The sequence below is a fragment of the Eublepharis macularius genome, chromosome 6, assembly GCF_028583425.1.
Source record: "Eublepharis macularius isolate TG4126 chromosome 6, MPM_Emac_v1.0, whole genome shotgun sequence".
NCBI classification, from domain to species: Eukaryota; Metazoa; Chordata; class Lepidosauria; order Squamata; family Eublepharidae; genus Eublepharis; species Eublepharis macularius.
In genome coordinates, this window is record NC_072795.1 from 1,163,713 (window position 1) to 1,190,020 (window position 26,308).

General features: G+C 51.4%; 2 protein-coding genes across 3 annotated transcripts in view; one reads left to right on the top strand and one right to left on the bottom strand.

Annotated features, from left to right (window-relative positions):
* OPA1 (OPA1 mitochondrial dynamin like GTPase) overlaps positions 1 to 10,137 on the bottom strand; it is an 82,178-nt gene extending 72,041 nt beyond the window's left edge. The window contains exon 1 of the mRNA XM_054983000.1: positions 10,087 to 10,137. The gene's annotated coding sequence lies outside the window, so the exon portion shown is untranslated. The remainder of the gene's footprint in view (positions 1 to 10,086) is intronic.
* Positions 10,138 to 10,278: 141 nt separating this feature from the next.
* The window catches only part of LOC129332136 (probable cation-transporting ATPase 13A4), a 60,515-nt gene continuing 44,485 nt past the window's right edge, over positions 10,279 to 26,308 (top strand). Inside the window, exons 1-6 of one of the 2 annotated variants that reach the window (XM_054982996.1) lie at positions 10,279 to 10,381; positions 17,882 to 18,055; positions 19,404 to 19,541; positions 21,195 to 21,265; positions 21,355 to 21,435; positions 23,954 to 24,023. In XM_054982996.1, coding sequence (XP_054838971.1) covers positions 10,355 to 10,381; positions 17,882 to 18,055; positions 19,404 to 19,541; positions 21,195 to 21,265; positions 21,355 to 21,435; positions 23,954 to 24,023 — 561 coding nt within the window. In that variant the 5' untranslated portion in view covers positions 10,279 to 10,354. Of the gene's footprint in view, positions 10,382 to 10,425; positions 10,538 to 17,881; positions 18,056 to 19,403; positions 19,542 to 21,194; positions 21,266 to 21,354; positions 21,436 to 23,953; positions 24,024 to 26,308 lie in introns of those variants that run through there. The other variant, XM_054982995.1, reaches the window with a different exon arrangement.

The window sequence follows — 26,308 nt, forward strand, 5'->3', positions numbered from 1 at the left end:
AACCCATGGCGACTTACATCATTCTCTTCTCCTCCGTTCTATCCCTACAACAGCCCTGTGAGGTGGATTAGGCTGAGAAAGTGTAACGGGCCCAAGGTCACCCAGGGAGCTTCTGTGGCAGAGCAGGGATTCGAACCCGGGCCTTCCTGATCGTAGTCTGACAGTCCGGCCACTACCCCATGCTGTCTTTCTCCAGGTCCCACCATACCTCTGTGGCTCTGGTAGACACACGGTTGCCAACCCCCTGGGGGGGGACCTGGAGATCGACTCACAAATCTCCAGGAATTTCCCAGTCCAGTGGTTGACCTCACCTGAGAGAGGGTGGGAGGGGAATCAAGAGGCGCCTCTTCTTCACCTGTAGAGGCAAAAGCACAGCTCCCCCCTTGGCCAGGAGCGGCTAATTTGCAAGTGGTGTCAGCTGAGAAAGGTGAAGGAGCAGTTGGGCCCAGGGTTGCAAGAGCTAAAGGGGGGTCCCAGAAGGGGCTGGCAGCATCAATAGCTGGCAGCAGGAGCAAACATTCCTTTATACACACAAATCGGTATAGGGCTTGGCACTAGTTAATGATCTTAATGTGGGTGTGATTGGCAAGACAACCAAGTTTGCAGATCTCTTCAAGTTTTTCAGGATGATGAAGACCAAAAGCAGATTGCGAGGAGTCCTCCAGACAGGGCAGGTGGTCAGCAACATAGTTGATGATGATCAGTGTGCATAAATGTGATGTGATGGTTAAATGTGATGTGCGGTAGGGTTGCCAGGTCCAGGTTGGGAAATTACTGGAGATTTTGGGGGTGGAGTCTGGAAAGAGTGGAGTTTGGGGAGGGGAGAGGCCTCAGTGGGGTATAATTGTTGGCGCAGCGTGGTTAGAACTGTGGCTGAGCTAAGAATGAGGCTTCCACACACGAGCAGCACTCAGGTGTATGTACAGTTTATTTTACAGTGACTTATTTACAGGTTCCTGTTCCCAGCGTCAAAGCGCTTCGCCAAGCACCTGATGGAACAAGGTCCACCCCAGCACAAGACACTGCTGGCTTATATCCCCCAGTAGCACTCCCCCCCCAGTGTCCAGTCACAGCACATCAGGTGAGGTGACGTAGGTAGTATCTCTGCTCCTTAGTCAGGTGATGTTCTTGCACCATCCAGGACCTGTCAAATAGATCTTTTACATCTACAGTAACATGACATGACAGATGCAAACAGCAAGACACAGACATGCTTCTTGACTCACTAGCTCAACAATAATGCCATAGAGTCTACCTTACAAAGCAGCCATTTTCTCCAGGAGAACTGATCTCTGTGGCCTGGATATCAGTTGTAATTCTGGGAGATCTCCAGCCACCTCCGGGAGGCTGGCAACCCAAGCGTCAGGGCAAAAAATCCTACCCTTAATTATAAGGTGATGGGGTCTTGAACTGGTGCAGACTGAGCAAAATCTGATCTGGGGGCCATTTGATGAAAATGTTAACTCAGGGTGCAGCTGCACCAAAAAGGGTGCGGCTGCACCAAAATTATGCTTTGGTGGTGGTGGAGGGTGCCCTTCTAGTCATAGCTGACTTATGGCAACCCCGGTGGGGGGGGGGGGCAGGTGTTCAAGGCAGGAGACTAACAGAGGTGGTTTGCCATTGCCTGCCTCTGCAATGCTGGTCTCCACTAGAGGTCTCACATTCAACTACTAACCCAGGCCGACTCTTCTTAGCTTTTAAGAACTGACAAGATCAGCCAAGTTATGCTGCAGAGAAATCCAAATGGCCAGCGTCATCATGCTCCTGTATCAGTCAAAGTCTCAGCTGCATTTGACATATTCTGTGCACTTCTGGTTGCTGCATCGCAAAAAGCAGGGGTTTGAGCCAGAGCGCCCCGGAATGGCGTTCCGGCACCTCTTAAAAAATACTCATGTGACTGGTGGGTATTTTTAAGAGGTATTTTTTAAAAGGCCTGTTTCGGCCATTTTGGGCCTATAACAGCCAGGATCAGGCCGCTGCTGGGTGAGGGAGGGTCCGCCCACCTGGCAGTGGCCTGATCCTGGCCATTTCGGGCCTGATCCTGGCCGTTTTGAGCCCGTTTTGGACCCAATTTGGGCCAGAAACAACCAGGATTGGGCCTGAAACAGCCAGGATTGGGCTGCTGCCCGATGGAGGAGTTCTCTCCCATGTGGCAGCAGCCCATTCCCAGCCGTTTCAGGCCCATTATGACCCAATTTGGGCCCTAAATGGCCAAGATCGGGCCCTAAATGGCCGGGATTGGGCGACTGCTGGATGGGGGATTGCTTCCCCGCACTGCAGCGGCCTGTTCCTGGCTGATTGTGGCCCGATCTGGGCTGAATCCCCCCCCCCCCCCGTGGAACACAGGAGTGCTCCCAGGGCGGCCACGGCCGACGTGATGACATCACTTCCCGAAGTGATGACGTCATTGCACCTGTAGTAAGAGGCGCACCTCCTCCTCCCAGGAGTTGCCCCGGGTGAGAGTTCCCCCGCCTCTTTCTCCAGGAAAAAGCCTGCCAGAAAATAAAACCCACCCGAAGATAAAAGGCTTGGAGCACTTTCCTTGTGGGGAAGAGCTGAGGAGTTGGGAGCTTCTGCGATTAGGGAAGAAACACCCAATCTGGGGCATAATAAAAAAAAAACTAGAGAGGGTGCAGGGGAATCCGCCTGATGGGATTACTAGAGTGCCGTGGAGTCTGGAACACCCTGGTTCGAATGGAGGAGAGGGAAATGATGTAAGTCTATTTGGATCCCTATGAGGGAATATAAATGAATCACAATGAAATAAATGAACCCTCTCTCTGCCATGATGTCTGTTGAGTGACCTTGGTCTGGTCACCCTCTCTCGGCTTAACCTACCTCAAAGGGTGGTTTTTTGGGAGAGCAGCCCTGGTGTGTGTCATGAGCCCCTGGAAGGAAGGGTGGGATAAAAATGGATAGCCAGACCTGGTCAAAGTCTGTGAATTCATGCTGGGGGTGGAGGACAGAGGAAGCTTTTCTTCCTTCCCCGTTAGTACTGGAACTCCCAATGAAGCTGCAGGGCAGTAGATTCAGGGCACAGAAAATGAAGTACTTCTTCACTCAACAAGTAATGGGGATTTCATAGAATCACTCAACAAGTAATAAATGGGGGATTTCATAGAAATATAAAATCATAGAGCTGGAAGGGGTCTTGTGGACCATCTAGTCCCAACTCCCTATCCAATTCAGGGACAGCCTAAAGCAACCCCAACAGGGATTAGTCCAGCCGCTCCTTGAAGACTACCAATGAGGGGGAACCCACCACTTCCCTAGGCAGCCAGTGCTCGTGCCGAATTGCTCTTGTGAAGTTTTTCCTAATGCCCAGCTGGTACCTTCTCTCCTGTAGTTAAACCCCTTGTTTCGAGTCCTGTCTGCTGCCAGCAGGAGCAGCTCCCTCCCCTCCCCCTAAGTGACAGCCTTGTAAATACTAAAGAGAGCAATCCTGTCTCCCCTCCACCTCCTCTTCTCCAATCAGAATGTCCCCTGGTCCCTCGGTCCTTCCTCGCAGGGCTCGGTCTCCAGGCCCCAGAGCATCCTGGCTGCTCTCCTCTGCTCCTGTTCCCATTTGCCCACCTCCTTTTTGAAGTGAGGCCTCCAGAACCGCACACAATTCTGCAAGCTGGGCTTGACCAATGCAATTTATAGAGGGATGACGACATCCCATGATTTGGATGTTATGCCTTTATTAATACGTCCCAAGATTGTGTTTGCTTTTTTTGCAGCCGCATCACACTGACTGCTCATATTTCGCTCCCCATCCACCCGTACCCCAAGAGCTTGTTCACACACACTGCTGCCTAACTGGCTGCCACAGAATGTGTTGGTGATCACTAGTTTAACTTGAAAAGGTGATTAGACAAATTATTATTGTTGTTGTTGTTCCTAGTATTATTATTAATTCAATTTGTAGCCCGTCCTCTCCACAAGCGGGCTCAGGGCAGGTTACAGCAATAAACTCCCAGAGGACAGTTCCATCAGTGGCAACTAGCTACGATGCCTAAAGGGAACCTCCATGTTCTGAGGCAGTGTACCTCGGAATACTAGGGCCGGTAGCGGCAGCAGCCAGGGGAGGGTTGGTGGCCTTCCGGGGCCACCTGGTTGGCCGCTGAGTGAGGCGGGATGCTGAGCTAGGCAGACGGCTCTGCCTGATCCCGTGCCGCTGTTCTGGGGCTCCTGCCCTTCTTTGCCGTTGCAGTGGTTCTTTAAAGGAGAAATGTTTTTCAGAACCCCTGCTCTGAAGGAAACGGGTCCCGAGTCTCGACTGTTCCTGCTGAGCATGTTTTCCATTACCCAGAGTGGCTCCTGATACGGAATTACATGCACACACGGTTTTAATTTGGATGTGCTCAACTGTTCCCAGTTTGGTAGTAAAAATCTTGTTTATCAGATCCAACTGTAGGAATAACAGACCTCAGCTGATATCTCAGGAATGGTGGGAAAGATCCGAGCACTGAATGCTGCCTGAAACAAAGGACTTCCAGGGGGCGGGCGTGTGTTCCTGCGTATTCGGAGGAGTTTGTAAAAGAGAGGGACGGAGCTGAGACATCCCTCCTTACACTCGTCTCTCCTCTATCAGCTCATTTTATCACAACGTTCTTGCCACTGGATAGTTTCTACAGTACTGTCTGTTTGTGCCTGTAGAGATGACGTAGAGCCAAGCGACAAGTGACGAATGACACTTGAACGGCAAGTGAACAAACTCGTGGGTATTCCTCCCTGTTCACTTGCGCTCCGCTTGCGCGCCACTTGGTCACGTAGCGAACAGGGAGGGATACCCGTGAGTCTGTTCACTTGCCATTCAAGTGTCACGCGTCACTTGCCGCTTGGCCCGTAGTGGTCATCTCAAAGCATTCCTCATCTCCATATATCAGCTATTCAGACAGATCTTTTTAAAGCCAGAAAAACAGGTCCGGGCGGAATCAGTCTTGTATGGGTACATAACCCAGCATTAGTGGTATCACCCCTCAGATCTCTGCACAAAAAAACCCAACAACTTCCAACATCAGCATTCTTAGAAAAACCAACACGGTCAGTCTAGTTAGGCCTCATTGTTCAGAGGTGATCGTTCGCACCCAGCATACCTGAAGAACAATTTGTCTTGTATGCAATTCCTTCAGTTAAAAATCGTAGAGAACTTTTGGCGTAGGACTGTCAGGCAGCCAGCTGAAGCAAAGAGAGAAGCTGTCCCAAACAAGGACAGCATACTGGGGCGCCAAAGAGAAAAAAGACAGAATGAGTAAGACAGAATAACAACATCTGTGTTTCACAGAAATATTCTGAGGAGTTAGCCATGTTAGTCTGCAGTCGCAAAATAGTAAAAAGTCCAGTAGCACCTTTAAGACGAACCAACTTTACTGTAGCATAAGCTTTCGAGAACCACAGCTCTCTTCATCAGATGCATTGTCAGATGAAGAGAGCTGTGGTTCTTGAAAGCTTATGCTACAATAAAGTTGGTTCGTCTTAAAGGTGCTACTGGACTCTTCACTATCATAGAAAGACTGGTTTGTCTTGTGCTATCTATCAGCTTGTCAGAACAAATTTTATTTATTTATTTGTTTACCTGTGCCAGTCAGAGTAGCCCAGACCTCGCCAGGCCAAACATCTGACTCAGAAAAAGGCAGCTTTGTTTAAGGAGGGGCAGAGTGGTACTGCAGCTGCTCAGCATGTAGGAGGTCTGGGGCGATTTAAACCCCGTCTCATGCTTACTTTGCGCACGAACTGCCCCTTTGAGAGGTCTGTGGGTACAGCTGGTGGTGGTTCCCAACACCCCCCTTGCTTCCACAGCTTCCCTGCTGGCTGATCCTGATCCTAGTATTACTTTGGGTGCGGCTGACTTTCTCGCAGCAGTGGCTTCTAGTCAAGGAAACAGGGGTGGTCTTTGTAAGACTGGTCCTGTCCAAGGCTACTGGGTCATTGGACTCTTAAGAAATAAAGTAGAAGGTCCCAGGTCCGATGGCCAGCATAGGTGGTGGGAAAGACCACCGCCTGAGACTCTGGAAAACTGTTGCTCTTTTCGTCGACCATTCTGACCTTGATGGACCAATAGTCTGACCCAATAGGAGGCAGCTCTCTGTGTTCATTTGGAGCGGCTTCTTTGAAGGGAAGTCCTGCCTCAGCAATCGTTCAGTGTTCATTAAGAAGGTTCACAAGCATGTGGACAGGGGCGATCCAGTGGGCCTTGTCTACTTGGACTTCCAAAAGGCTTTTGAAAAGACAAGTAAACTAAGCAGTCATAGGATTAGAAGACAGGTCCTCTGATGGATTAAAATGGGTTAAATAACAGCAAGCAGAAAGTCAGAGGGATTGGAGCCAAGCAGGAGAGGAGAGGGGGAGGGGGGACGCACTAGCTCAAATCTTCCTATATAAAAGGCAAGCCATGTTGGTGACGACGCACTTTTTATCCTGGTGCGCCTGCACAGGAGCACCAGGATAAAAAGTGCATCGTGGGCAATGCGGCCTCCAGAGGGCGCCACTGCAGCAGGATGCCCAGGTGAGCTGGCCCGCCCCTCCGGAGGGAGCCACAGCGAGCCCAGCACTTCCTGGGGTTTCTAGGGCCTGGTTTGTTTTGTTTTAAACGGGTTCTATTGCTCGTTTTTTTTATAATATTCCTTTGGCCAGATCAGTAGATTCTTCTGTGTGACGAAGGGATGTATGCAGGCACGGACAAGAATCTGAGATGGTTGGCATAGACTGCAGGCGGGCAAAGGCAGATGGGAGGTGTCGTGTTCAAGAAGCGTAACACTATGTGTGGTGTCGTGGTTAATGTCTTGGAGTGGGATCTGAGAGACCCAGTGTAATGTAAATGATTTGTCCTGTTTTTAAAGCCTTTTAAACCCTTTAGTCCAGCTCCTCCTTGCGTTACCTTAAACTTGGACCTCTGGAGGGCCCTGTTCACAACCAACACTCTTTTTATTTCCCGTTCCACAGAGCTTCAAGAGTTCTCTCCTTGACCCAGGCGCTTGCCTTGAGAATTCCTTCTCTCTTCGGTGTTTTTTGACCTGTGTATGGCTGCCCCCCCCGACTCCCTCGAAAGGGTCTCACTGCCACCAAGGGCTTTTGCCTTAGACCTCCTCCGTTTAACTGGTAATATAGGAAGGCTTGTTAAAGATGGTGGTTTGACAGAACGGTCAGCACTTGAGGGTGGCTGTGAGGTTAAAAAAGGATCTTTTTTTTCTTAAACAAAAGTAGAATTTATAAGTACCGGTTTAGTGTGATGGTTGCAGAGTGTTGATGAACATTTTGATTTCAGAGCATTTCTTAAACTTGGTGGTTTCAAAGACAGTTATATATTTACAAGCCCAGTGACACAGACTAATTTTCCACACAGCTCTTCACTAGCAGAATAAACTCTTCTCATCCACACAGACACAGATTCATTCAGGCCTTCCCACATACCTTGCCTGAACTAGATAGATCAATCTTTCACTCAGATATACATCATCATCATCATCATCATAACATTTGATTTATATACCGCCCATCAGGACATCCACTCAGAGTGGTTTTCAAAGTCTCCACAACAATCACCCTGTGAGGTGGGTGGGGCTGAGAGAGCATTGAGAGAGCTGTGACTGACCCAAGGTCACCCAGCTGGCTTCAAGTGGAGGAGTGGGGAATCAAACCCGGCTCTCCAGATTAGAGTCCCGCTGCTCTTAACCATTACACCAAACTGGCTCTCTCAGGTGCACACACAGTTTGCCTGATTTACAGTGCAATCCTAGGCAGAGTTACTCCAGTCCAAGTCCATTGATTTTAATGGGCTTAGAGTGGAGTAACTCTTCTCAGGATTGCACGTAGACAGAATTTCTCAGAACACCACACAGATTCACTGAACTTGGCGGAATGAGACTCCTTCCAGGCCTCCACACAGGTTGCCTGCTTTGCCCACGATAAATTTTTTCTCTCAGAAACATAGAGACACTCTCAGGCTGCACACCGCTTGCCTGCTTTGCCCAGAATGAACATTTTCTCTCATCACCCCCTCTCAGAACTGCCCCTCAGGACACAGCTGCCCTCCCCTCACAGCACCCTCCACTCACCCATCCAGCCCCTCGCTTTCTTGCCTCACATTTTAACTCACAGCAACAATGATCCAAGTCCCACATTAGCAAGCGGAAATAAAATACTCGCGCTTAATGACATGCGAAATGTTACACCCAGGTTCATTGAAACTTCCTGGGAGACCTTGGGCCAGTCATACGCTTTCAGCCTAACCTACCTCACAGGGTTGCTGTGATGGTAAAATGGAGGTGAGGAGAATGATGGAAGCCCCTTCGTGTTCCCATTGGGGAGAAGGGTGGAGTATAAATGAAGCGGACACAGTTTCCTTTTTATTGCAGTGCAGTGCACTGTAGAGAAGCGGACAAGACTGTGCTGGGGACGACGCTCTGGAGGAAGCCAAACGGGCGGCTGCGGAGGAGAGGCCAGCCTCAACGGAAATGGTGGTTGTGTGGCGCTCACTTTTGATCAATGACATAAATTCTTGGCCCTGAAAATCTCAACAATGTCTGCTTTCTTATGCTAGAGGTGGGGATTTTTTTGCACCAGAATCATAGAAAAGAAACTGTGAGGTATAGAAAGAAAATAATACCAGTTGATGCTGTGATATAATTGAAAAGAGAAAAAAAAACACCAACCAAACAAGAAATCCGGGACAGATCAAACAATGTTTCCACCTCCTGGTTGGTTCAAGTATCTACAAATCCAAACTTTTATAAGCAGCCTAAAATGAAGAACCGTTTGGACAGAAGTCTTCCTAGCTGAACTGTGGGGAGTTTGAAGGCAGGGTCTAGCAAAAGGACGGAGATCTTGTCTCTCAGACACTTGTGCTGGCCCCCAGTCCATCCTGTGTAAAATTGTGGAACAAGGATAGACGACGACTCAGAAAATGATGTCTGGACTAAGATACGGTCAACTCGTCTTTCAAAGCTACCTCTGAGAGAAGCAATATACAACATACATACTCGATGGCATTAAGACTGGATAAAGTTCATCATACGCATTCACAATCTCCCTGAATATGCTGGAGAAAATGTGGCAGAAACGGTTCTAATCTCTTGGGTGTATCTTGGGAATATGTAAGACCTCTATATTCAAAAGGATGGCAAGGAATTAGTAGGCTGGCAAGGGGGTTATGGAGCAGAGGCCCATCATGGATACCAGCCGTAAAAGGGAACCTCCGTGTCCAGGAGCAGTCACCCTCTGAATCCCAGTGCCAGGAGGCAGCATCAGGGGAGAGCCTTGACCTCTGTGCCCTGTTTGTTGGCCCTCCAGGGCCACTGTTAGCCACTGTGTGGAGCAGGGTGCTGGACTAGACACACCCTGATCTGATCCATCAGAGCTCTTCTTACGTTCTTAATAGCCTTTCTGCGTTTCGCTGCAAAAGTGGAGATTGCTAGACTTTTGCAAAGCAAGCTGACATGGGCCATAAATGCTTGGCAAGAAACCATACAGGAAATTTTAATAGCTGACAAAATGACTCCTGAGAGCCACACAACATCCCTCTTTTCCCCTTTTAATCTTTGTTGACTCAAGTAAGAAATTCTGTTCATGTCCTGAAAGACTGAGAGAGAAAGAGAGAAAGATTAACTTTTATAAAAGTTTGTTTAACCTGCGTAATGTAAAATGTCATGGCTTTATGATACAAGTACTACTTTGTATGTCGCCTGGTTCTGGCCACATTTGTGCTTGAAATGCTGCTTCTCCTGCTATCTGATGCCGTCCTGTATTGTAATGGAAGTGCTTGGAATCCCAGGCAGAGCCGGACCCGTCTGAGTCCACTGAAGTACGCCTGCCTAGGATTGCGCTGGAAATTATTTTTTATCAGCCTGTACAGAAGAACGTCCTGACAGTTTTAAAACCAAGAGTTTAAAATGAAGTTTGAGAAATAATGCTGTTGTGCAAAAGCCTTCCCAAGCTGAACCTTGTAACGCTTTACATAGCGAGGGCCCAAGTAGCCCCTGGGAAGCGGGGGCGGGGAGGGGGGGGTGAGTGGTGCCAGGTTTTTGTAGCACGCAGCAAGCTTCTCTCTCACACACCCACACACACAGGCACACAGAGGCACCTCTCAGGGCCGTGAATCCGTACCTTTTCCTGCTTCTCTCTTTTTGCTTCTGTTAGACACTGCTCGGAGCCATCCCATAATCTCTCCAGGTGCAGCATCCCCTCTTCTGGCCCATGCCCTGAACTCCTTGTGGGCAGCAGAAGAACTTGGCCGAGCCGGCTCTCTCGCCATCGCACTCCCCTCTGTGCTGGCAGTGAAACAGGGAGGCCGAAGAACGAGGAAGGTGCATCCTACCTGGAGCCGCGGGGAGGAGCTGTCAGTCAGTCCCGGCACCAGCCAAGGAGGGTGTGGATGCCGCCGGATTCCTTGGCATATAAGGTGAGCCACGCTTGCAGGGACAGCCACACGGGCCCCAAGGGAAGGCTTAGCCAGACTGGAGGACTCTCAGGACCCCCACTCTGGCAGCCTTCCATGGGACAAAAACATGGAGAGAACCACCAGGCTTTGCTCAATGAGGGAGAAGAGGCCGAAATGGTGAGTTCTGACCGCCTTCCCCCAGTGGGACTTCTCAGGGGAATAAAAGGCAGGAGTTACTTTGAGTGTCCCTGGAATATGAGCAGGCAGCCAATCAGGGCTGCAAAATGAAGGTCTGGAGAAGAAGGGAAAGCGGCAAGCCAGACTGCTAACTGGGGTTCCTTTCTGAGCAAGCTCCAAGGGGCTGTTTTCAGAAAAAAATCTGTTCAGGCTTTTCCCATGTTAGCTGCTAAACCCCAGAGAGGGAGCTGTTCAAATCCGAACCCTCCAGTTTAGCCCTCCGTCCTGGAGAATCATTTGCCACCTGCTTGGCTCCAGGAATGTGCCTTGCGCATGTCAGGTGGCAGCCTGTACACCCCGTCCTGCTGTTCTCCTCCTGCTGCCGATGCCATGGGAACCAGCTGCAAGCACAGAGCCCTTCTTCCAGGAAAAAGAGGCCAGCCTAGCACAGCTGTTGTGCCTAGCACAGCCTCTCAAATTCACCCTGGGCTCCCTGGCAAATGAAGCCCCCCTGCGCTGGCTGGCGGGCTAGAGGCTGAACCTGGCACTGCATGTGCTCGCACCCTCTTTCGGAAGAGCATTGAACACCTGCCTCATCGGTCAGGTCGGTTTTCGCAGGCACGTTCCCTTGTGCCTCCCGTTATGGTGGCTGCCCAGTCTCTTGGGTCCACTTGTAGTGCTTGGTACTGGCTCTGGAGTGAGGCCCGGACTGCAATTGCTGCAATTCCCATTTGTTTCCTAGCAGCTGTCCTTAAACTTCTTCACCCCCACCCCACCATTCTATCCTTTGTTTATCCTCTAGGACCCACAGACCAGCTCTGTGCCAAACTCTGGGTTCATGGGGCAGCAGAGCGCACAGAGAAGTGTGGGCCAAGACAACCTCTTTGGGGGTGGCGGAATGGACACTGTCTGACCAGGAAAGAAATGTTGGCATCATGGGTTAGGATAGCTGATGAAAACATCGACTCCGTGTGCAGCGGTGATGAAAAGAGAGATGATTCACTTGCAATTTTTAGGAAAGGGGCTGTCAAGAAAACAGCCAGCGCTGTGATGCCCTTGTGCAGATCTGTCTACAGGGCTGTTCTGGATGGAATTCCGTGGGCTATTCTGGTGACTGTATCTTGAAAAGGATGTTGCAGATCTAGAAAAGAAGCAGAAAAGGGCAACACAAACAATCACGTTAGGAGTCACTGTGGCTGTTCAGTTTAGAAAAAAGTTGGCCAAATGGACACATGATAGAGGTGTATAAAAGTATTCATGGTGTGAAGAAAAGAAGGAGGGAGAACTTCTTCCTCTCCCCAGATGCTAGAATTTCATTTCAGGGGTGTGTGTGTGTGGTGGGGTACTCAATGAAATTGATGGGCAGTAGATTTAGGCCAGGCAAAAGAAAAGTGCTTCTTCACGCAGTGCAGAATTAACATGCAGATTTCACTTCCATAAGTTGTGACCACTCGTTTAGATAGCTTTGAAATGAGTCAGATTCATGGAAGATGGGTCTCTTGGGAGTCAGCAGCCATGGTGGGTGGATCAAGCCTCCGCGCTCCAAGGTAGTTTGCCTCTAAAATCAGTTGCTGGGGAGCCACAGCAAAGGAGGGTGTTGCCTTCACTGCCCAAAGGCAGTGTTACCTTTGCTCTCTGCTTCTGGGCTTCTCTGAGGCATCCGATTGGCTGCTGTAGGAAATGGGATGCTGGGTCAGGTGGGCCCAGTCTCAGCCTCGTCCCCCAGGGCTCCTGTCTCGATCCCCGTGCTCAGCTGCTGGCATCCTGTTGTGGTACAGATGAATCAACGGAGCAGCATAAAGAGGTGTTAAAATTTAAGCGTGCCTCTCTGCCCCGTTACCAAAACCAGTACCCGTCTCAGGCCCGTAACATGCAAAGCATCTTCTACAGAGCAGTTATTTGGAACGGAACAGTCAATCAAGTCCTCGAGGCCAGAAGAATTGTATCCTAGGGTACTAAAGGAAGTTGCTGAAGTGATTGTGTAGCTTCTGTCTATCACCTTTGAGAATCCTTGGAGAGTAGGTGAGGTGCCAGAAGATTAGATGCAGGCGATTGTTGTCCCCATCTTCAAGATGGCGGGGGGGGGGGGAGAGGAGCCAGGTCATTATCAACCCATCAGCTTGACACCCTACCTGAAAACCTTCCAGAACAAATCATCAAACAGTCAGTCCTTGAGCATTGAAAAGATGGCTGTGATTAGTGAGAGCCAGCATGGGTTCCTCAAGAATAAGTCATGTCAGACTAATCTCTGCTCCTTTTTTGAGAAAGCTGGTACTCTATTGAATCAAGGGGATGCTGTGGACATAGTTTATCTTGATTTCAGTAAGGCTTTTGATAAGGTTCCATGGGATATTCTTGTTGACAAGTTGGTAAAATGTGGTTTGGATCCTTTTACTGTTAAGTGGATTTGTAATGGGTTGACACTCAAAGAGTGCTTGTTGTTAGTGGTTACTCATCCTCTTGGGGAAGAATGACGAGAGGAGAGTCTCGGGGATTGGTCCTGGGCCTGGTGTTATTCAAGATCTTTATAAGCAACTTAGATGAAGGAATAGAGGGGGTGCTCATTACATTTGCAGATGATACTAAATTGGGAGGAGTTGCAAATATGGTAGAAAACAGAATCAAGATTCAGGATGCTCTTGAGAGGCCCTAAAACAAATAAAATGAATTTCAGTGGAGAGAAATGTAAAGTTCTGCATTTAGGTAGGATAAACCAAAGGCATAATTATAGGATGGGGGAGACTTGTCCTGGTAGTAGTATGTGCAAAAAGGATCTGGGGGTCTTAGTAGACCACCTGAACCTAAGTCAGCAGTGTGATATGGTAGCTAAAAATGCAAATGTGGTTTTGGGCTGTATCAGCAGAAGCATAGTGTCCAGATCATGAGAAGTGATGGTTTTGCTCTACTCTGCTCTGGTTAGACCTCACCTAGAGAATTGTGTTCAGTTTTGAGCACACAGTTGGAGATGGATATTGACAAGCTGGAACGTGTCCAAAGAAGGGAAGCAAAAAGGATCAGGGATCTGGTGACCAAGTTCTGTGAGGAAAGGTTGAAGGAGCTCGGCTCCTCAGAGAGGAGGTGACTGAGAGGTGATAGGATAACCATCTTCAAGTATTTGAAGGGCTGTCACGTAGAGGATGGAGCAGAATTGTTTTCTGTTGCCTCAGCAGATTGGACCACAAACAACGGGTTAAAATTAAAGCAAAAGAGTTTTCAGCTAAACATAAGGAAGAACTTCCTGACAATTAGAGCGGTCCCTCAGTTGAAGAGGCTTCCTCGGGAGGAGGTGGGTTCTCCTTCCTTGGAGGTATTTAAGCAGAGGCCAGGTGGCCACCTGGCAGCAAGGCTGGTTCTGTGGCTCAATATGAATTTAGGCAGATTGTGAGAGGGAGGGCCGGAAGGGATGAGGCGGTGCTTGGCTCTCGCGGCCCCTTCTCGCGTGCCCAGGGCGATGCTGATGGCCGCTTTGGAGTCAGGAAGGAATTCCCCTTCAGGCCAGGTGGGCCTGATATCCTGGAGGGTTCTTGCCTTGCTCTGGGCATTCTTCTGGAGACATCAGGAGGAGGCTGAGACTTCAAAGGGCAGCCATGAGGGAACTAGAAAAGACCCACAGGGCCAAGCATGTGAGCCGAGGATCAGACAATCCGTACTATGGTATTCTCTGTTAGTATTTATGGATGTGAAAGTTGGACCATGAAGAAAGCTGAAAGGAAGGAATTTTCCTCTAGGACAGATTGGCCAGGGATCCTGTTTTTGGGGGGGGGGGGGCGGTATTGGCCTCTGGGCATTGAGCAGGGGTCACTGGGGCAAGGGGGGGGGGCGAGATAACTGTGAATTCCTTGCATTGTGCAGGACTGCCCTTGGGATCCCTTCCAGTTCTATGTTTCTCTCGTGTATCCTTGGGTCCCCAATCTGATACAGCACTCCAATTAAGAAGGAAAAATGAGACAGAGAGAGAATCTCCAACAAAGCAGTCTTTATTCCCCCAGCTAAATATGAGAATAGAAAGAAGAAAGAGAGCAAATATATACACAAGGATGCAGTACAGTAATGCGGTCCTCACAATGGAGAACGTGGCTGTTTCCCATTTGGTAGTGAGGGGGAATCTAAGGGGGAAGGAAAGGGGAAATGAAGAACAGACGTTGCTTCCCATCAAGGCCAGAGTCTGCTGCCTTGCTTCTCTGGTATTTGCCGTGCCCCAGGTGAAGCCAGGGCCATGAGGGGCGGAGGCCGAAGCTCCTGTGACTAAGGCATGACAGCAGGGTGCACGTCGTCGTGTCGCCCTGGCCTGCAGCCATGCCCAGAATATTCATCCTGTATTTCCTGAAGAGAGGGGGGAGGTGGGTTGCCTGGGGCAGCTGTGGTGTTACCCTAGAGGAGTTTCAAAGGAGGCCAAGCTGCTCTGGGCGAGGGCTTCGCAGCCATGTGGACAGCTTGGGGACATGGAAATCCCTGCTGCAGGTCTCCGGAGCAAGGCTGCATGCCAGAGCGCCTCTGAATGGGAACGGAATTAGAAATGATCCCAGATTCCCCGGTGCTTGCCTAAACGATGGTTTCTGAGTGCCAAAGGAATCCAGCACATGGTGTGACTCTGTTTGTTTTGAATCTTTGTCAGCGTACTTACCTTTTCCTGGCCTGCCAAGTGATTTCTCAAGGGCTGGGGAGGGGGAGCTCTGGCTGGAGCGCAGCAGGGCGCTGGGGCTGGAGAGGGAGAATCGCAGCCCATGTGCCTCGGGGCCCTTTCTCACCCCAGCTTGCAGAGACGTGGCCCTCGCTGGCCAAGCAGGCGGAAACCTGTGGCTGGGACCCTCTGCGTCCTTTCCTGCTCTGCAAGAGCCGCTGGAGAGGCAACAGAATAAACAGATGGGGCAGGAGGGTCCGTTTCTCCTGCTTCCTCCTCCTCCCTGCGCCCTCCAGTTGTGTCGTGTGGCTTTTGATCACTGCTGGCTCTCCAGCCCTGGCGTTACCTTTTCAGGGCTTGCAGGCAGCTGCTGATGGCAAAGATCATCTTCCGTTGGCAGCACCTGCCACAGGCACGGCACAGGATCCATCCAGCCCAGAGGCTCCCTCCCGCCCTCTGGCGGCTCCGCTGGGGGTCCCGTTGGGCCACCGCATCTCAGCCAAAGGAGGCCAGGACACCAGCTTTGAAAAGGCCACAGGCGACGTTGCAGCGCCTTCGCAGCCTGGGCTCGTCTCCTGACGTCACAGGGCTTGGCAGTGGTGGTGGGCCTCGTGCACAGGAAGAGGGCCTTTAAAGGAAAACTCCGGTTTTTACAAATCTCTCTCTAGCTTGGGCTGCAGAGCCAGGATCAGGGGATACCCTTAAAAATGCAAGGGGATCCCTCCCTCCTCGCCGTGCATTGGGAGAGTCAGAAACTGGCGTGCGGTGGGGGAAGCAGGCCGCCTGCCGCCGGAACCAGTCGGGGCCCTTGTTTGGAGCCCAGAATGACTCAGCCTCTCTCGGCTGAGGGTGTTTTTTTCCTGCTTGGCTGAAACTGTGGCTGGTGGTTGGGAGTCTGGCTCAGGGAGGTATTCTACTACCACTCTTCTTAACATCCCCAGCCTGGGGCATTTGGGGCATGGCTCCAAAACCCTCTGCGTGTGCCAGGTTTTCCAGCCTGACGAGGGAGATGGCGTGCTTGATAAGAGGGCTGCTTCTTCAGGTGTTTACGAATTGCTCGGAAATGAAGAGTTGTGTTACTGACAAAGCTTACTGGCCTAACGGGGGCCCGAGCCAACAACCTTGGGTGGTGTCTGCTGCTCGCCAGGCTCACACCACCCTCCTCAAACTTGCTTGGCAAGATTTGGAGGGAGAGATCTTGGCTGGGGGTTTTATTGGGCCAGCAGCAGCCCTCCTCCCTTCCCATGCCTTTTTCAGTAGTGGCAGGGGAAGAAGGGGAGATAGATGCAGAGGAGTGAGCCGTCTTAGTCTGTGGTAGCAGAATCAAAAAGAGTCCAGTAGCACCTTTAAGACTAACCCATTTTATTGTAGCATAAGCTTTCGAGAATCACGTTCTCTTCGTCAGATGCATGGTACAGAAACTGGTCAAATATAGAAGAGGAGGGGGGAGGAGGGGAGGAGAGAGAAGATGCAGTTAGGGGGGGAGAGGGGGGGATGCAACCCAAACATTCCTTTGCTAGTAAATGTAAACATCTCCTCTTGGTGTGGAGATTAATTGGCTTGTGTGAGGCTTCAAAGGAGTTTGCCATGTTGGTTTGTAGCAGCAAAACAACCAGACCATCCAATTCCAATGTAGTGTAAGCCTTCGATAACCACAGCGGCAGAGAACGTGTGCACTGAGTCTGGCCTCCCGTTCTGGGCGGACGTGACCCATCAGCTTTTGTCTGTTCTGCAAATCTAAATCCATCTCATACCAGCGCAGGTCTCATGATGATTCCCAACCAGCGGAGCTTAGGAAGGAGCCCGAATCTCTGAGAAAGCTGCCCTAACCCCATGGTGGAAGATGCCGGCGTGGAGGGGAAGGTCAGCTGCCTTCCCCTCCGTTCCGTGTGTGGCAAAGGCGTGCCTCTCCGGAGTCATGAGAGATCGGCTGTGCCTGGCCTCTCCTTCCAAAGCCCCAAAAGATCTGCGTGCAGACATTCTGCAAGAGACCTTCCTTGAGACCATGGCTTCTGCCCTTCTGGGCGTTTCCTAGTTTAGTGACTGCCGGAGCTGGTCAGCTAGGAAAGGAGGCTTCATTTCATGCATCTGATTTCATGCAGTTTTGTTCGGGAAATGCCAGCGGCAGCTGTGAAAAACAGGTCCGTCTGTTAAACGAACTGCCCATAGGGCAGGGCGTATTTCAGGCTTTGATATGAAGAGGGCTGCAGTTTAAATTTTTTTATAAAATGGGGGGAAAGCCCCAAAGTATAAACCAAAGTATAACGTGTTTGGCTCAGTGGATCAGATCTGGAGGTGGTGCCTTGGCTTCACCTTGGCCCAAAGGTGGGTGCTTGATGCTGAACGACGCAGGTGGGGACCAGCAGCTTTGAACATGGCAGTTCAGGGGGTTGGGGGCTCGGAAGATCTGTTTCCAAAGTTCCTAGTTGCTTGACAAAATTAGTTTTGGCTTTCTGCAGAAAATCAACGTATGGGTCCTTTTCTTTAGAAATTAATTGCCTAAGTAAACCTCAGTATTCTAGGAGATGCATTTTCAAGGATTTCCCCCCAAGTGCTGTCTGTTTGTTTTTTGGATTAGATGAAGAGCGAGCAATTATAGAACATCTCACAGGCAAAATTGTGGACGGACCAGTCAGCTGCGTGACTTTGGCGTGGGTTGGGGGTTTTGCATGTCCCAGGTGGCTCATCGTTCTCAGTGGTTTTTTGCTTCCTTTTATGTGCAGGAGATTTTTGGCTACAAGACCCATGGCTTCCGGAGGGCTGCGTGCGTTGCTGGGCACATCCTGTCCTGCGGAGTTCTCCTCCTTGTCTTTTACTGGAAGCCGGCCTGGGACGTGTGGGCAAACTGCGTGCCATGTGACTTGGAAGAGGCGGACGTTGTGTTGCTCAGAACCACAGTACGAGGATGTTGTGTTTTGCAAACTGCTGCCAGAAATGTATATCCGTGGTGCTAGGTTTTCTCCAAGTCTCATTTGTGCGCCAAGGCCCTGTTCTCGCATGAGGCAGTTTTCACCCACCAGGGGTATCCCGGCATCGTGAAAACTAGTTTAACTAGTTCGAGGGGTTGGTGCTTGCTCTTAAGGTCCTTACGTAGCTGGGGCCCACATATGGGGGAAGGATCGTCTCTTCCCATAGGAGCCGGTGCTGCAGTTGTGCTCTTTAGGACAGGATCCCTTGCGGCCGCTCTCCAGGGTACGGCCCGGGACGTCCCATCCCAGACCTTTTCTGCTGATTCCTCCCGACTGGAACAGCCTCCGGGACGGAGTGAGGCCGGCCTCTCCCCTCAGGGCCTTCCGGGGAGGCTGTAAGACAGAAATATTTACAGGATCCCGCATGACAGCTTGAGCGGGCTCTGGCATAACTGTTTTAATTACTTGTTCTAATGATGTGTTTTGATTAATTTTACTGTTAATATTTTTGTATTGTATTTATTGCTGTTTCCTGCCTTGTGTCTGGAGACGTGTCCGAAGTTGAACAGATGCCGGGAGGGAGGGGCACAAATCAGTGTTTTGGGAAGAGACTTTTAGTGACTAATTCAGCGCTCTGACTCGTCTGGTTAGAAATATTAGCTTTTGTGCTTTAAAAGTTTTAAAACTCCTTCCTGGATTCTTGGCATTCAAATCCAGTTCTTGTGGGCCCTGCTGGTGTTCTCCTTCCCTGTTCACCCCTCCTCCTCACGCTGCCCTGCGGGTGGTGCGTAGTCAGCCTGGCTGGGGCACCATCGTCAAGGCTGGGCGGGCCGAGTCCATTAGACTCGGAGAGGATCCAGTCCAGAAGGGCTGCCAGTGGCCAGGATGCAACCAGCAGAGCCTCTCCCCTCCCCACGTGACCCTCAGTCACAGTCTGCGTGGTCCCTGGGCCATTGCCCCGCAAAGGCTGCTCCGCAGGGGCCCAGCCGGCCAGAGCAACCCCAGATGAGGCCTTGCCCATCCCCCCCCCACTCCAAGTTGCTTCTGGATGCTTCCAACTGGGTCCTGGATGAGTGTCCCTGTTGCACCCCTGCCGGGGTCAAAGGAGTCAGTTTGCTCAGGGGCGCTCCTAACGGCCAGTCCACCTTGGCCATCTTCAGGGAGGCCTGCCAGATGCATCAGGCCCATCTGGGAAAAGGCTGGGCAGGCCCGTCTGTTGGATTGCAGGGTGCTCTGGAGCCGGGCGCTGGCCTTGGACATGGTGGGGCGGAGGGGTGGTGGTGGCGGTATTCTCCTCCGGCATGGCTGCAGTGGCTTCTGCTCTCTGTCCCCCCAGGACGAATTTCACATTTATTCCCGGAAGAAGGTGACCTGGATCTCTCTGTCCTCCCTGAATGATACGAGTCCCGATTCTCCGGTCGTTGCTGATGAAAGTTCCCTTTTGAACAAGGTCATAAGGAAGCCAGAGATGAAAGTAAGCAGAAGCTGCAGAGAGGCGACTGCAGCCCCAGAATTCCCGGTGTCTTTCCCGCCTCCCTCCGCCTGAACTTGACTGCCCTGCTGGCTGGAACTGTTTGGAGCAGCAGCTTAGTTCATGTGAACTGCTCTCTGCCCTCCTGCGTGTTAATCTGTCATTCGGTGTGGATGGACCTGGGGACTTCCAGTCCCTTCTTGCCAACCCTGTTCCAGCCACTGCAGCCAACCTCGTGACGGGGCAGCTCTGGGCAGTTGCAAACGGGAGTGCCCCCCGGTGCTCCCCCCACCCTGCCTGGGAAATGCCGCTTGCAGGCCAGAGAGACAGGGGGGGATCGGGGCGATGGCTTCTTGCTCTGCCTGCTCCTTTGAAAGAGAACTCGGGGCTGGTTCGAGGTCGTTTGCTGGCCCAAAGTGAGAAACACCCACCCCCCTCCTGGGATCCCGGACTGCAGGGTGCGCCCAAGGGGTGGGTGGGCGGGCTGCCAGTTGCCCCCCCTGCCGCTGAGGCCTGGGAGCAAGCTGAGCCCCTGTGGGGGTACCGCTTCCCCCCGGCCCCCACTGAGCCACCCAGAGCAATCACCTAAGTGGCTTGACAGGGGGTACCACACGGGCCGACTGTCCCATTTGCCCCTCTGCAGTTTAACAGGATCCAGAGTAGGACCTCCACCGCCTCTGTCTGTGCATTTCAGGAACAGACGAGGAAAAAGGATTGTGGGTGGTGCCATTTGGCAGGGGCAAACGGGGGTGCCCGAGGGCCCAGGACAGAGCAAGGGCGGTTGGGCGGCTGCTGTTTCAGATGCAAGATGAGTGGACTCTGTGGTGCTGCCGGCACCGCTGGGGCTCAGCTCTGCTGGCTCCTCTCTGCCGGCAATTCTTCGGCACACGGACTCACCAGGAATTTCCCCATCAAGTTTGAGGGCTGGGCTGCCCCGGCCTTGTATGTGTGGCCAGGGGTTGGCAAGCCTGACAGCCAGGGAAGGGGGTTGGGGTGGATGTATCAGGGCTGGCACTCCCCCAAGCCCCATGGACAAGATCCACTGAGCACTTCCCCTACACAAGCCCACTGCCGAATGAATGGGTTCCGTGGAAAAGATCCCCCAGCTCTCAAATGCCAGTCTGGAGGGTTGCCGTGAGATTCTCAAGAGAAACAGGAACGGTTATTTTTTCAGCTTTTATCTGTTTGCTGTCTTTTAAAGACTCGAGTTCCATGATGGAAGAAAGGCAGCATAAATAGAAATCCAATACCATAACAAGCATTAAAATGGCAAATGTATCAAAAATGTGGGGGGTGTCACTCCCTTCTCTCCTCTCCACTTGTCCAAAGCTGTTGCCCTGTCCATGGAAGCCCTTCCTATCAGCCGTGGTAGCTGGATGGAACCCCTGCGTTTTGGGAGAGCCCTTCGTCCTGCTGTCTTTTGAGCCACGTTCCCTCAGCTGACCTGGCTGATCGGTCCTGCAGATGGATTGCCAGTTTTGGGTGTTGGCCGAGTGAGAGAAAGTCATGAGAAGGGGGCCTGGCTGCACAGAGCCCCCCCCCCCCAATGTTCACAGTCCCCTCTTCTTTCCAATCCCCGCATTGCCTCGCGGACTGTCAGGGCAGGAGCAGAGATGCTCCCTTTGCAATGCCTGCTGTCACTGGTTGCTTTGGCAGGTGAGATGCATCCAGGTGCAGAAAATACGATACGCCTGGGACCTTTCTGCCAATCGATTCCAGAAAGTCGGGTGAGTTTCCTAAGCTGCCGCCGGTTGTCTGGAAGCCCTGTGATGGGCCAGACCTCTGCAGTACCACCTGGGCTCTCTGTCTGTTGCAGAGTCCTTGAGGAAAGCCACACCTGTGCAGAGATTCATGCAAAGTTTGGCTCTGGGCTGCCCCACAAAGAGCAAGATGTCAGGTAAGCACTCAGAGCAGTTTGAAGCGTGCTCACCTGGCTTATTTCATGAGGCAGGGGCAGTCAGTGCCCTGCATGGCTACTAGCAGGGATTCAGAGGGTGCCACGCTGCCCTTTCCCCAGAGCCAGGGCCAGGGCTCTTCCAGCATGTCTACCCCCTTTTTCAGTTCCCTGACTCAGTCCTGCCCTCAGGCTACTTCCAGAGCTTCACCACCCGTCTTGGCTTCTACCAGTCTACTGACACAGTGGCAGCACCACAGGATGGCCCCCAGCCCTCTTGCCAGTGGGAGGGAGGCAGAGGCCCTTTGGGAAATTGGAAGAGTGTCCCTGAAGGTGATGTGTGTAAAATGCCATCAAGTCACAGCCACCCGATAGGGTTTTCAAGGCAAGAGACGTTCAGAGGGGTTTTGCCGTTGCCTGCCTCTGCCTAGTAATCCTGGCCTTCATTGGTGGCCTCCCATCCAACTAGTAACCAGCACTGACCCTCCTTATCTTCTGAGAACCGATGAGATCAGGCTACCTGGACCATCCAGGCCAGGGCTAGTCAGTGCAAAGCCAGCAGGAACTGCTGGGATGTTTGTGCATACGGGCCTGTGCTGTTGCTTGGGCACGCTGGGCCCTCATCCAGGGTTCAGCTGGCAGGAACGTGTGCCCCAGCTGCATTGGCTGCCACTTGGTTTCTGAATTCATTTCCCAGTGTTGGTTATGACCTTTAAAGACCTTCACAGCCTTGGACACACATATCTGAAGCTCCCGCTCTTCCCGTGTGTCCCCATGTGCCAGGTGCAGTCCTCAGGTTGGCACCTGCTGGTTGTTCTTCCCCCTACGGTAGCCCACCTGGCATCGCCTAGAACCCATGGCTTTCCCATCCTAACGCCCACCCTGCGGAGCGTGTTCGCCTTGCAGAGAGCGCCATCTCTAGAGATGTTCAGGAGGCGCATGGCAGTGCTTCTCTGCTTGCTTGTCGTGGGGGTGGAGGCTGCAGGGGAGTTTTTAGAAAAGGGGAGGGGGTTATATGGGGCTTTGTTGTGTTTTCTGTTTTTTATATGAATGTGTAAGCCACCTGGAGCTATGGGAAAAGCAGAATGGAAATAAATTAATAAATAAATACTTCTGTCGGTATTGCATATTTTTTAGCTATAAACCTTTTATGAAAGGGAGTTTTGTTCCATTGTTATGTTGTGTCGTATTGCGTTATTTACTTTGTTTATAGCCACCACAGAGGAGTCCCCTGTACAGGCTGCTGCTGACTTCACCCATGTGCAGCCTGGCACCTGCGGGAGACCCTGTTCAGATGAGCGAAGTTGCTGTGTATAGATTACAGGTCTAAGATGACCAGCTCCACATTTTCAGGAACCGCCTTCCCCTGTTCAGACATATTCACCTCCAGTAATAGTGATTTGGCTGAATTGGTTTATATCCCGAGAGGGCAAATTTCTGGAGCAAATTCACTCCCGGGATTTCTGGGGCTGTAAAGACTGCCCTCCGCAGAAGTGGCCTCTCTCTGCACGACGTGGCGTGGCTGCCCTGCCTAATTTTTATAGCTAAGATTTCAGTGTATAAGCTGCAGAGGAGTTAGCCGTGTTAGTCTATAGTTGTAAAATTGTAAAGAGTCCAGTAGCACCTTTAAGACTAACCAATTTTATTGTAGCATAAGCTTTCGAGAATCACAGTTCTCTTCGTCAGAAGCATGTTACGACATAATAAAAGGGATAGAGGAGACACCCTTGTCTTGACCACATAATATAGCCCGAAAAGGTGGGAAACGCCCCTTTAGCATCGTTCTGTCATTGGGAGCATAAATAATAGATTGCTTTAGTTGGCCCTGGATCCAGGAGTCAACAACGCCCTCTTCCGAGAGAGAGTTCAGCCAACGCTTTCGGAAGTTTCCTCTGTGCCTGCAGAGCTTTTTTTTTTAATTTCCTTTGGATCGACGGAGTTAACGGATTTCCTGGGACTGCACATGAGCTGGCGGCCGTTCCGTTGGACCTGGCCGGCCTTGATCCCTACAATGAGGCGGCCCTGCTTTGCGTAGTCATTCTTCCCAGGCGCTGCTATTAGCTAACCCCAACAGCCGTGCTAAGCAGCAAAGCGGCGCAGCGCCTACACCACACACTGCTGTCATCAGAACTGAAGAACATGGCCGGAAGAATCGGCCTTTTCCTCAACCTCACCTTCCCCCCCGCCCCCCAGTGTTGTAACATCCGCCTTGGTGAAGAGTTCTGGTGAGCTGGAAAGCTTGCACCATGTTTTGTTTCGTGTCATTTTGACTGGCCCTAAGGAAAAGGCGTTGCGTGAGTTTCGTTTTTTGTTTGGGGTTCCGCGTGGGCCAAGGAGCTGGTTGCCCCTGGACTGCCAGCCAGCCCGTCTGATCAGGGCCCACATCCTTCTTCTTGACCAACTTTGTTAGTCCGGCCTTGAGTATTTGGTCTCCTCCTCCAATTCGGAGGGGAAAGTCCAGCAGGAGCAGACATGGCCGGTCGAGTCAGACTGGTGGCCTCTCTCTTTTGCTCACCCACAGGAAGCTGATCTGTGGACCTAACACCATCGACGTGGAGATCACACCTGTTTGGAAGCTGCTCATCAAAGAGGTATTTGTGCAGAATTGTCTTTGGACCTCTGTGGGCCGAAGGCAGAGCCCACGGGCGGAGATGGCGTTTGAAGACTGGTGCAGAACAAGGCGTCGGGAGCATCTTGGTTGTGGGCATGAGCATGAAATGAAAGCAGGTTTCTAGTCCTCATGCAGATGAAATGCGAGGAACGCTTAGTGAAATCTTTCAAGCCAGAGCGTTGTTCCCAAGGCTGAGGTCTCAGGCTCCTTGGCTCAGCATTCGCCGGCCAGGATGCGTCTTCCTGCTCACGTTTACCCAGGAAGGAATTAACCCTGGAAACCTCAGGGGTGACATTTGCCTGGTGTTCTCTGATTATTTAAACTGTGTTGAAACTTTCCATTGTTGGCTACTTTGATAGTTTAGAGAAGATGCAAAATGTGTTGGTGAATAAAGTCTGACTTGTTGACTTTGAAGCTGGAAGTTGCAACCAGCTTTGAAACCAGCCCATCTGGACCAGCATGGAGTGGCCAAAGGTGTACCCCCCCCCCCGCCCCAGTCTGTTGTGTTTAGGTACTGGAAAATTGCACATTTTGCATCCTGTGCTTGTAGAAATGGATAAATCCATCTGTCTTCAGGAGTGTTTCTCTTTTTGTTTAACCCCCCTGCAATTTGGCCTGGAGTTTTGCAAGCCAGTCTGAGTTGGAAGAAGGTGCCTGAGAAGCCATTTCTCCCCTAGACGTGTTTCAGCTCCGGGACAGGCCCGATGACCCGAGTCTCTTGGCAGTGGCCGTCGTTCACTTTCCGCTCCCTCCGCACCTGAGCTCTCTTCAGGGCCTTGGGCCTAATCCAGAAGGAGGCTGTGTCCTGGGCAAGCTCGAAGGATGCTTTGTGTGCAAAAGCTGCGGGGTGACGTCTCGTGAAAGCAACGGCTCCGAGAAGCCGATTAGCAGTTTAATCAGCAGAGATTTGGCTGATAAGAGTCGAAATGGAACACGCAGTCTTTTCTTGAAGGGCCAGTCCTGCCGCCGTCGCGTTTGGAATTTCTTGACGGTTTTTTTTAGGAATTGTTGAAAGCGAGCTGGCGTGTCGAGTCGCGTAATTAAGTTTTGCTGCGAATGGGTCAGCACAGGCTGCTTGCTGTGAACGTCAGTTTTCCAGTATTTTGAGAGCTAGTGTGGTGCAGAGGGCAGACCAGGATCAGAGAGGCCCTGGTTCAAATCCCCGCTGCCCTGGGAGCTTGCTGGGTGGGCTGGCCAAGCGTGCGCACTCAGCCTAACCTACCTCAGAGGGCTGTTGCGAGGATAAAATGGAGGAGAGGAGAATGACACATAAGCCACTTGGGTCCCCACTGGGAGAAAGGCAGGGGGAATGAATGAATGGATGAATGAATGATTTTTTAAAAATCTCCCCTGATAGGTTGTTTCAAGACCCAATTCAGAGGTCCAGTTTTGATCTGTAGAGACGGCGGTGGTCTGCCATGGGCTCTCCAGGGCCTCTGTCTTCCCAGCTTCTTAATTCAGGTCACGTTCTGGAGCCTCTGCTCCTCTTGCCCTTCCGAACAGGGCCTTTGCCATGGTGGCCTCCCTCGGTCAAATGCCCTCTATGGGGTGGGGGAAGGACTGTTTATCAGGCAAAACTGTTTCATTTGCCGGGGCCTTGGGTGATTTGTTAATAATAATGATGATAATAACATTCGATTTATATACCGCCCTTCCGGACAACTGAATGCCCACTCAGAGCAGTTTACAAAGTATGTCATTATTATCCCCACAACAACAATCCCCCTGTGAGGTGGGTGGGGCTGAGAGAGCTCCGGAAGAGCTGTGACTTGCCCAAGGTCACCCAGCTGGCTTCAAGTGGGGGAGTGGGGAATCAAACCCGGCTCTCCAGATGAGAGTCCTGCGCTCTTAACCACCACACCAAACTGGCCTACTTACTCACAGAAGAGCTGCTGTCAATTGTGATCCTGGAGATTGGATTATGTGATGTTTTCATGGATTTTTGCAGGGATTTTTAGGAACTGCCTTGACCATGTATGAGAATGGAAAGGTGGGAAGAGAAAATAGGGCCGTGGTTTTCTAGCAGGGCTCCAGATATTGTTGGAAGCTTATGGGGCTTCTTGTGGACGCAATGCTCCAGCACGACTGATCTTTGTGCAGCAGCAGGGAGCGCTGTGCTGAGTTCGAGGGCTGCCAACAAGGCCAAACATTATTATTACTATGTAATGAACATGCCGCGGAATCCTTAGCACTCCTCAGGGCTTCTGCAGCAGACGGACCTCCCGGGTGTCAGTGGGGCAGGCTTTCCCTGAAGGGGCCCCACTG